The 11,168-nt window shown below is 29.9% G+C and overlaps 4 protein-coding genes across 10 annotated transcripts; 3 read left to right on the top strand and 1 right to left on the bottom strand.

The window, feature by feature from the left end:
• Positions 1-39: 39 nt before the first annotated feature.
• On the top strand, positions 40-3,709 carry LOC117219392 (uncharacterized). 3 transcript variants are annotated; one of them, XM_076519409.1, is made up of 7 exons: positions 40-177; positions 580-783; positions 1,024-1,217; positions 1,295-1,546; positions 1,645-1,921; positions 2,000-2,140; positions 3,503-3,709. In XM_076519409.1, exons 2-6 carry the CDS (start codon positions 586-588, stop codon positions 2,108-2,110), a joined length of 1,032 nt encoding a protein of 343 aa, XP_076375524.1. In that variant the 5' UTR covers positions 40-177; positions 580-585; the 3' UTR covers positions 2,111-2,140; positions 3,503-3,709. The 3 variants fall into 3 exon arrangements, with proteins under 3 accessions (XP_076375524.1, XP_076375522.1, XP_076375523.1); XM_076519407.1 differs by lacking the exon at positions 40-177 and having other exon boundaries at positions 575-783; XM_076519408.1 differs by lacking the exon at positions 40-177 and having other exon boundaries at positions 575-783; positions 2,000-2,110.
• On the bottom strand, positions 1,940-6,167 carry stck (LIM zinc finger domain containing stck). 5 transcript variants are annotated; one of them, XM_033468523.2, is made up of 7 exons: positions 6,027-6,167; positions 4,203-4,316; positions 4,002-4,114; positions 3,705-3,897; positions 3,489-3,630; positions 3,156-3,414; positions 1,940-2,937 (listed from the first exon to the last, which is right to left on the bottom strand). In XM_033468523.2, the coding sequence occupies exons 2-7, from the start codon at positions 4,304-4,306 to the stop codon at positions 2,738-2,740; spliced, it is 1,011 nt and encodes a 336-aa protein (XP_033324414.1). In that variant the 5' UTR covers positions 4,307-4,316; positions 6,027-6,167; the 3' UTR covers positions 1,940-2,737. The 5 variants fall into 5 exon arrangements, with proteins under 5 accessions (XP_033324414.1, XP_033324415.1, XP_033324412.1 ...); XM_033468524.2 differs by having other exon boundaries at positions 6,023-6,157; XM_033468521.2 differs by lacking the exon at positions 6,027-6,167 and adding an exon at positions 4,861-5,191.
• Positions 6,168-6,533: 366 nt separating this feature from the next.
• Positions 6,534-7,584, top strand: LOC143258892 (uncharacterized). The gene is made up of 4 exons (XM_076519415.1): positions 6,534-6,712; positions 6,792-7,010; positions 7,081-7,267; positions 7,327-7,584. The coding sequence occupies exons 1-4, from the start codon at positions 6,534-6,536 to the stop codon at positions 7,444-7,446; spliced, it is 705 nt and encodes a 234-aa protein (XP_076375530.1). The 3' UTR covers positions 7,447-7,584.
• Positions 7,585-7,627: 43 nt separating this feature from the next.
• On the top strand, positions 7,628-9,196 carry LOC117219394 (uncharacterized). Its single transcript, XM_076519416.1, has 4 exons — positions 7,628-7,756; positions 7,836-8,172; positions 8,261-8,481; positions 8,742-9,196. The coding sequence occupies exons 2-4, from the start codon at positions 7,945-7,947 to the stop codon at positions 8,770-8,772; spliced, it is 480 nt and encodes a 159-aa protein (XP_076375531.1). The 5' UTR covers positions 7,628-7,756; positions 7,836-7,944; the 3' UTR covers positions 8,773-9,196.
• The last annotated feature ends 1,972 nt before the right edge of the window (positions 9,197-11,168 follow it).

Consider the following 11,168-nt stretch of genomic DNA (forward strand, 5'->3'; position numbering starts at 1 on the left):
TAATGTGAAAAAATGAAGAATATTAGAAAATAATTAGATGTTGGTTTTACCTAACAAATATTCATATAATGATTAAGACGACGTAGTTCTGTTATTTTTGATCGCCTGTTTATGTTAAGCCTTTGCACTCGAAACCATTTTATAACTCCAAAAGCAAGATATTTCTTTTGACCTACAGTATGTATTTCAATTTTATAGAATTTATTGCATTTCACGCGTATGGCATTAACTCCATTGGTTTATGTAACACTTACATTTTATACGATAATTGAAATATAACAAAATCTCTAATAATCTCTGATACTATACATGTATTTATGTATGTGTATTATGTAGATTTCTTTTCGAATTGTAGCTGATTTCAAATAATATGTATGTTTATTTGATAGTTCAATTCATAATTGATAACATATAGTATTAATTAACATAATAAATAATAATACTAAGAAAATGATGTAAAATCAATATTTTTAATATAAAAATTACAAAAGAAATGTAACTTATAATGATAATTTGGAATAGTAATTTTTAAATTCTTTTTAAATATGTGTCTTTGAAATCTTAAATTTAAAAATAAAGATAACTATGGATGAAAAAGAATATAAAGAACATAAACGAAAAATTCGCGAAGCCGTGGCTGCAGTCGATACTAAAGCCCCAAAGCTCGATATATCTTATTATTATAAAAAGCGTAACTTAACTCTTGACGCGAATCGAGTAAGAGAAATAGATAAGGAAAACATGGAGTTGTTGAAAAGGATGAGCGTGATTAGTCGTACTGGGGTAAGTATGAAATATTTTACTAATTAAAGAAAATGATAATGTAAAAATGTAAGAATTTAGACTTTAAACATTATCATTGTTTTTGTATTTCCTACGTTAAATATCGAACTTTATGTGTCGAAATTCAACATTGTACGTGTAATTTTTGTATCATCTTATTAATAAAATGTGGCAATACAATACTATGTACAAACAATAATAGTAATTATTTAATTATACCTCTATTTTTATATACTATAGGGAAAAGTAGACTGTTGGATGCATCAAACTAAGTATGTAACTCAATTAGAAGATCAAGAATCGAAAAATAAAATGATTATGAAAGTGAATAAAACGTTACTGAAAATTATTACTGAAGCTAGTAGTGTCTACCCTACTGGAGAATTTATACAAAGTTGGAAAGCAATGAGAGGAAAAATGATGCATAGTAGAAGGCAAGTTATCTTGTTTTAATTTGACAATATTCAATTATTATATTATATTTTAAACAATTATAAAAATATTAATTTAGATTCGCTCAAAAGTATCAGGCTCAAACTACAGTGTCTCAAGTAAATGAAGATCATTGCATGATTAAAGATTTATCATTAATGAAAGAATTAAACCCATCCATTCGAACCAAATGTTTTTTTGAAATTGAAATTCAAAATGATAGACAAAAATTAGGAAACATAAAATTTGAGCTTTATGATGACGTTGTCCCACAAACATGTGCAAATTTCTCTGAATTATGTCGTGGAACAAAAGATGGGCTATCATACAAGTAAATAAATAACTGATAATAACTTAGTAGAAAATAGTAATCACCCTTATAAAAGTTAAGAAATTATTAGAAAACAAAAAATATATATTGTTTAACAGAAATACACCATTCCACCGTATAGTGTCAGGTTATTGGTGTCAAGGTGGTGATGTAACAAAATTCAATGGAATTGGAGGAGTTTCTGCTTTTGATACTGTATTTGAAAATGAAAATTTCAATTTACGTCATGCAGGCCCAGGAATATTATCTATGTGTAATAATAATGAAAATAAAAATGATTCTAAATTCAATCTCACCTTTAGATGCTTAGAAACAATGAATGGAAAGTGTGTAGTATTTGGAAAAGTTATTTCTGGGTTATCAAATATATATAAAGTAGTTATTTTTCAGTAATTTCATAAACTCACTAATGTAACTCTTTTATTTCAATAGTTGTATAATATGTATTTGTAGATTGATGAATTTGGTACAAAGACTGGAAAACCAACTAAAACAATAATTATATCTAAATGTGGTATTATATCAAGAAAACATTACTGGCATCCTTCCAAAGATGATAAATAAGTAAACACAAAGAGATTAGTACTTTTTTAAGTAAATTACTTTTGAATTATGTCTTCATTATATAATATGTTTGTGTTATCATAATTTTACAATTTACATAAAATATGAAAGCACAATCTATTAAAATTATGCATATTGTTACGTTACATTGTCATAGCAAATATAGTATTAAACTTGCACAACTTTATATAAAATGCAATCGTATAAATATGATTATAACAACCTATTAACAATATAATTAGTAGATATTTTTTTTTAATTTAAACAGTATTATCTGGCTTTTTAAGTATACAAAAATTATACAAAAAATATATTCTTGTAATTGTAGATGTATCAAAGTTATACAATACAAGGCACTCTGATTTTCAACTGTATCTATAATTATTTAAAAAAAATGTTCAGTTGTAACAAGCATTAACATTTGTACCCTTGCTATAATAGAGTGTGCTATTTAATAATCATTTATTAGATTATAGTATAAAATATAAATATTTGAAATGACGTAAAGAAACGATAATAGTAAATGCTTAAGCATAATGTTAAATTCATAATAAATAATAATCTATATTAATGCAGTTGAATATTATATTGTTCATCTCAAATATATGTATTATAGTAGTTTTTTCTTCAAGCTGGTATCTTTTTAGGATTCAAATCGTACATTCGGCGCATACGTTTCTTTAATTCTTGTGGGAATTTGTCGTAACACTTTTTACAAGCTGGTTTTAAATCAAATTCGAAAAACTTAGTTTTCTGATTCATTTTTTGATCACAAAATGCGCATGCAAAGTGATGAACGCACCATGCTTTATTTAGAGCTGTAAAAACTGAAACAGAAAAAAAACACAATATGTATAGAACTACATACTTAGCCCTGTAAAGAAACTTCCTCAAACAAAAATTACATTTTTTAATTAATATTGTTATTTCAAGAATTTGTAGTAAATTTGATTGTTATTTTACAACAGTTATGCAGTACAGATACAAAGTATTGAAAAATTTTAACATAGCAAATTTTTTTTTTATATTAAAACAGTATACATACCATCTCCAGCTATTACTTGATTGCAAACAAAACATAGATTGCCAAATAATTGATGATAATGTGTTTCACAATAAGCTAGACCTTTTTTCTCATAATGTCTATGGCCTAGAAACGGTTTTTCACATTTTGCACAAACAAAGTGCTCAACATGCCAATGTTTACCTAATGCAGTAACTACACGTTCCTCAATTGGGCGTCTACAGGCACCACAGATTGGAATTCCCATTTTATCATGACATCTTAGACAATATAATTCATTCTAAACAATAAATTTTTTTATTACATATTCAAAACATTAATATTTGTAAATAAAATAATTTGAAACATATGTACCATTTCATTGGCAGCGTAACCTGGTCTGGAATTAACTTCTCTAGCATCAGAATTAAGCTCTGTACCACATGCTGTACAATTGAAATGATAAGGATGATACAGCTCTCCACGGAAACGTAAAGGCTTGTCATCAATTACACCACTAAAAATTCAATATTAAATGTATTTTAAATGAAATGAAAATTACATTGTATGAAGGACAATAAAAATACATACTGGCACTGATGACAAATATATTTTCCAAGTGCTCCTGCTTTGACACGTGCATTACAAGTATGACACAAAGCTCTACCCTGACATTTAATAAATCCTGCATCAGCTAATTCACCATCACATTCTTCACAACGGAAACATCCTGGATGCCAATTAGCATTCATTGCTTTTATTACTCGACCAATAACAAATTCTCCTATAGACGTGAAGATTTAGATATCATTTTTATATTCTAAAGAATATTTAAAGACTGTAGACATAGTCTTTATGGTATTTAATTGAGTAAACTTTTATACATACCACACTTTTCACAACAGGGAGCAAATAAAACATGAAAATCATGTTCGCAATACTTATATCCTTCAAATTCATAAAATATTCCATCAGGAAATGGTCGGAAACATTGTGCACATCTAATAAATTTCAAAATTATATGAAATAAATGGTTTAATTACTGTATTTTATTTTCTAATGCAATATATAATAGTTATGTAATCTCACACAAAACATTGAGGATGCCATAGTTCTCCATGCGAATTAACAATTTTTTCATGTGCTACAAACCCTTCTCGACATCGAGAACAGAACATATGATCCATAGACATTTCTGTAACACTACACAAAAACGTTTTTTTTTTTAGTATTAATAATCTATCTTTCAATATTTAATATTATTTTTTATTATCGACTATTTTAAATTAATTGGAATAATTCTAACCTTATAATAATTTTATAACTTAAATATCATACATATTAATTGCAATTACATACTTATAACTTTAATATTGTTTATTTGATTACTTCTTACATTATTTATATTATTTATTATATTACATAAGTTAAAGTTCTTAATAATGATAAATAACATACGAATACGAAAATGAAGATCTAACTTTTTACAATTAACATCAATAAAATTAATTATTGTAAATACCTTTCGGATTCTTTGATTGACAGTGATCATTTATTTTAAATAATCATTGCTTTTTTATTCAGTGACATCTAAAGTGACTTGAATATATTATGATAACGACGCATTGAAATTGAAGTTTTTAATATTTGATAATAACAGATTTAAAATTAAATACCTGCAAACGCTTTTTGACGCTGGAAGAGATATCCTAAACAGTATGTTCACAAGAGAAATAATTGTGCTTACCCTGGCATTCTTTTAGCGATAAGGAAGAACTAAATAAATCTCACAATTTGTATTATTAGTGAATACTGTATCTTTCGAATGTTTAAATTATTTTTAATATTCTACATTAATAATTAATAAGAAAAATACTTGATTTTCCAATTAATGGAGAAATGTATCCTTCATAGTAAACGAATTTTATTTTATAAATTAAATATTTTTATTGAAAATATAATTGAATTTTCACAAATACGGTTTTTCTTTAAAGTAAAGATGATCCAATGTAAATTTAGAATAAAAATTACGTCAGCGGATAATGCACCACCCTCCTTACTTTACCACTACGTTAAAATGTAACGACCAATCAAATGTTAGAAATGCAGAATTACCTTTTGAGAAATAAAACCTTAAACAATAAAATCAGTTGAGAGCGGAAACTCTTAAATTATTACTAAACGGTCTAAAGATTATGTTTATTATATTTTTTTATTTCAGTAACAAACTTATGTATGTACTTATTTTCTAGTCCTTACTCTAAATTAATCACAAAATTGTGATTAATTTTTTAAATTGTCTGTTGCATGCAAAAAAACCTCAGTGATATAAATGTCAATTTCATATTAACTTCAGTCACTTCGGTATTTTTTTAGCTCCTACAATGACATGAATGGTCTGAAATCTCGAATTTTGAGCTATTATTTCTGCGAAGAAATTCAACAAGAAATACATTTTTAGATATACAGAGTGTCCTAAAAATGTCTCGCAATCCGAAAATTGGTGGTTCCTGAGGTCATTCGAAGTAACTTATTCTTTTGCGAAAATGCAATCCACAGCTTTGTTTACGAGTATTAACGAAAAACAGTGACCACTGAGACGCCAAAGATTAGCTGGCGCGAGATGGCCGAGCCAATGAGTGGAAACAATGAGTGGCTTTGTGCGATCGTTGGCTGAACCGCCTCGCACCAGTCCAGCTCGCCTTTTATTAGTCAGTGTTTTTCGTTAATAACTCGTAAACAAAGCCGCGGATTGCATTTTCGCTAAGGAAAAAGTTACTTCAAATGACCTCAGGAAGCCCCCATTTTCGGACTGCGACACATTTTTGGGACACCCTGTATTATACATTATGTATATATATCAAATATATAGTTTTACAATTTGTCAACAGATAGTAGCACTAACTTACTCACAATATGGTCGAAATTTTGCCTCTTGTCGTTGCGTTCACTTAATTCCCCTTATCTGAATGCACAGTCTTTCAGGTCCATGATCGTATCGTATCTTTGTTCATTTCGGTAAAAAAATGCTTAGAAAGGAAAACCGGCGCGTTACATTACTAACAGTGTTACACGTGAACACCATGAACCTGAAAGACGGGTGACGGTAAATTCTTGCTATGATGGCCGGGGGGAGGGGGAGAACAAATGAATAAAGGAAACTTAACAATGTTTATTCAAGGACATGTATACAAGAAGAATGCCACGCCATGAACTCTCGTTCAGTTCATCTCACTAGAGGGGAAACCCTAATCTAATAGCATATGTATACGCATCGCACTCTAGGCAGCATGCAGTGCCACTGTAAGAAACAGCCGCATGCGTAGGTCTTGCAGTACAAGCGACGGGGAGTCCTCTGTGATTGAATTACAAAGCTACAAACGTTCACATTTAAAAATTTTCATCAAAACATGAGCAAACATGAGTATATCAGGCAGGATTCTTCATAATAAAATTACAAGTTTAAGTTCAGAACTTTTAAACAACATTTCACCGGACATATTGAATAAATGTTGTGAACAATCAGCACAACTGTTTTTAAAATGGTTTAACAAAAATGTGAATTGTATGAATGTTCTTTTAAACGAAGAGGTTCAAATGTAACGTATAAATTATTCATTTTCTTTATATATGCCTTCAATTCCTTAAATATTCTAAGACAACTGTTTAATGTTTTAGGAAAAATATATTACAAAAGACAAATGAATGGTTGGATGGTATTGAATTAGATTGTCAATTAGAAGAAGCAACTAAGAATTATCCTGAACTATTAAAAATTATTACTTTTGATGATACAGATATAAGCGACCTGTTTACAGAATTTGAAATAATTAAAAATTCACATAATGAAGATGAAAATTATATTCTTGCATTACAAAGTGGAATTGAAAGTTTGAAGTAATTTTTTAAATACATTTTCATTTAAAACTAATTCCTATTATTATGTTTAATTCTAATATTCCTGTAGAAAGTTAATGGCAGAACTGGATGATGAAACAGGGAAGGAATCTGAATTGTTAAATAGAGAATATATTGCAGATGAGAATGCTTACAAAGATTGTTCTATGATTTTAGATGATTTTGATATGATTAATCATGATTTCTTAAGACAAGTTGAATGTCTCTCAAATCAATATGCAGATGCGGCTGAAAATGTAGGTAATTAACATCTACTTTCTCTTGGTTCATTAAAATATAATTATCTTATTTATAGAAAGGAATACCATTAGTATGGATCCAAATGCCTTTGGAACTTTTTAGTAAAAATATAAAACTGTATCATCATTATTTAGGCATTTATATAAAAGAACAGTTTGGGGATGTTTTTAAATAACAGAAAAAAGATTCAAACTATGGTTCTTTAATTGATGAGAGTCAGGAAGTACATATAAATAATGAGAAATTACAAGAATTAACGTTGTGTAAAACGAAGTAACTTGTTTTTCATAATAAATATTGAATGAAATATGTATTACATGCATTCATTTATAAGAACATTATTATTTATTTTATAGTTACACCAATGTCAAAGTAGAAGAAATTTTAGCTAAAGTAAAACCAGAATCATATATTGCAATGTTAGAATATGCACGAAAGATATACAATAATGGAAATTTAAAAGTGCCCAATCCTTCTGAATTGAGGTAATCAAATATCATTTAAATACTACAAAATGATTTAATATATTAAGTATGTATAAATAATACTTTCATGTGTAATTAGATCAGAAATTTTGAAACTATCTACAAAAAGAAATTTATTGGAAGAAAGTGTATCACTACAAGAATGTCAATTTATATAAGTCATACACCAATTTGCAGAATTAGAAGTGATGAAAATCTTGAAACAAGATGCTTGTTCAAAATTTGAACAAAGGAAAGTTAGATTAGATGAAGTTAAAAACTTGCAGTTCCTTATACGGGAATGTGGTCATGTAAATGCTGACTTGTTATTTATACTAATGCAGAGACAGTGGTACTGTCTTATAGATGTATCAGAAATTGTGGCTGATACATATCACTATATGACCTTGGAATATTCATTAGCTTCCACACAATGTGTTAGTAACTAAACTTAAAATTAGGAAGTATTTTTAAAGATAATTGTCTATTTTGTTCTAATTAAAAGTTTCTTCTTTTCCTATATAGGAAAGTATGCAACAACAACAGGAAGAGTTTGTGTTATCTTGCCCAGATACCCACAATGCATTCATCAAGCTTTTAGTTTCTATTTTGTGTAATGGTGATAACACACAGCAATTAAATTCCGCGTTAAATGAGTACAATGAACTCATAAATGAAAACAAAGTAAAAAAGCAATTCATATTGGAAACAGACATATATTCCAAAATTGATGAACTAGAAATGTTGTAAGTATTATATTTTTAACAGTTATACAAGTGAAATTTAAAAGGGAGCAACATACAGTTTCAAACCAATTTCGTATGAAATTGAAACTTATTACAAGGAAGCTTGTGATCATTTACAAAATATACAAACAGATTTAACTAAAGTAATAAGTCAAATGAAAGAACAAATGGTAAATTTATATATATTAGCGATAATCGTATTATTTTTACTAAAATAAAAAATATTCAAGACAGACATTTAATATGGCAACAATTTTTAGTGGATCCAATTACACTAAAACAAAAACATAAAGAAGGCATGCAAATAAATAAATCATTTCGAAGTACATTTGAAGCTGAATAAATACGATTTTTATGAGTGAGCAAAACAGTCTAAGCTAACCACACATAAATAAGGGGAAGCATGATGCATGGTTTAATTGCATAGTACTGGAGTATCGAGAAGCGTAATACATAAATAAACTGTTCGGTTATGGACAAATACATGCACAGTTAGAAAACCTCCTACATACTATTAAATACTTGTCAGAAGTGGAGGAGTATTGTATATATTATTGGCGAGCTGATACGTATTCAATATCTAGCTATCTGTAGATACTTACAGTTATTACTTGTATTCTTCTCTGTTAAATATTTTGAATTCTTTCCAAATATATTCTATAATTTTGTTAAAAAAAACAATTACAAGGTTTTTAGTAAATATATAACTAAAGTACATCTATTGCAAAAGTTAATGTACTCCAAGTCCGAAATACATTAACAAGGTTATGTATGAGCTTTAAGCCAATTTGAATTCAGTGTTTAAAATTGTAGAATGAATATTTTATCATAGCAGGAAGATACACTCTACTTAAATCAAATGAATGAATTTTTGTTACATACTGACACTTGTTTATTTACAATTAAGATTATAGAAAAACTAGTACACATATGATTCCATTAACAAATTATTTTTTCAGTATTTAGTACAGGCATAGGTAAAAATATAGAAAAGGATCATCCCCAAAATGGAACAACCCCATAAAAAATGATTATGTATTTTCTATGTATCTACATATGTACAGTAATACCTCAGGTTTTGCACGATTTTACTACCTTAGCTTTTGCAGTCATCCCCACCATTTTACTACCCATCCAATTCGCAGTGAATTCCGCCTTATCATTGAATCGTCAACCAATCAGAGCAAAGCAATTTTTACTCCTATTCTTACTACTGGAGGGCGCTGCAGCCAAAGAGTCTTGCAAAACTTTAGTGATTACTGTAGTATGTATGTATACTGCACTGTCAACCTGCGGGATAAATATTTTGTAAATTTTTTAACTTATTTTCACCTCAGAGCATGTACAAGATGTCCCAAAAATGGGGGGTTCTTGAGATCATTTGAACTAATTTTTTCCTTAGCAAAAATGCAAATCGCGACTTTATTTAAGAGTTATTAATAAAAAACAGTAATTAATGAGAAGCGAGATCAACTGACGCGAGACGGCTGAGCCAATGAGCGGAACTGTGCTTCGTGCCCTCGTTGACTGGGCCGCCTTGCGCCAGCTGCGCTCGCTTTTATTGGTCAGTGTTTTTCGTTAATAACTCGTAAACAAAGCCGCGGATTGCATTTTCGCTGAGGAAAAAGTTACTTCAAATAACCTCAGGAATCTCTCATTTCCCGGAAGTACCATAATTTTGAGACACCCTGTATATGCATGTATGTACAGTAATAGGACCTACTCCTAAACGCTTTTCTTGCTCCCTAAACTGGCTCACACATTCCCACCATTTTATTTCGCATTCAATCCGTAGTGGATCCTGTCTCAGTAATGAATCATTAGGCAATTAAAGCAAAAAAAATGTCTACATGGATCCTCACTAACGGATCAAGCTGCAGCCTGGAGGTATGCAGGAGTAGGACTTTTTAGTGTATATATATGCATGCTCTAAGAGTGCACAGTGCAACCACTGCAATTGACCATAGAATACATATTACGGAGTTATTGGAGATACGTTCATTGTGGTTGATGACTCTTAAGCAGGGTTCTCAACAGATCTCCCAGCATCCTGATCGTTCGTGGAATTTCTATTCAAGGCCAATGTGTCTGTTGGTGCCTAATGTGTCCAATGGTGTCAGGAATTCTGCTCGGAATCTACTCCGAGTAGCGGAGAGGAGACCTCACAAAGGAGACTGGACAATTCCAATGGATTGTCAATGGAAATCCATTTGCATCATCCAATCCCATTTGTGATGGGCAGTTCTCTCACTCCTATTTTCTTGGAAGAAAGTCATAAAGCGGTCAGGATGCTAGGAGGTCTGATTCCCAGATGACCGGCTGTTCTTAGAATTTCCATTCAAGACCAACGGTGTTGATTAGGGATGTGCGGGTATTCGGCTGTTCGGGTCGGGCGTACAAAAAATCGGGCGGGTACCCGTCATATACAGGGTGACTCAAAATTATTACTTCCGGGAAATGAGGGGTTTCTGAGGCCATTTGAAGTAACTTTTTTCTTAGCGAAAATGCAAACCGCGGTTTTATTAAAAACTCGTAAACAAAGCCGCGGATTGCATTTTTACTAAGGAAAAAGTTACATACTTGAAATGACCCAGACAGAGAAATTGAAGACTCTTTTTGATATTTATACAGTTGTTCCGGAAGTAATATAATTTTGGAACAATCTGTATAAATATTCGAGTAGTCCG

The sequence above is a fragment of the Megalopta genalis genome, chromosome 2 (genome assembly GCF_051020955.1).
Source record: "Megalopta genalis isolate 19385.01 chromosome 2, iyMegGena1_principal, whole genome shotgun sequence".
Taxonomy (NCBI): domain Eukaryota; kingdom Metazoa; phylum Arthropoda; class Insecta; order Hymenoptera; family Halictidae; genus Megalopta; species Megalopta genalis.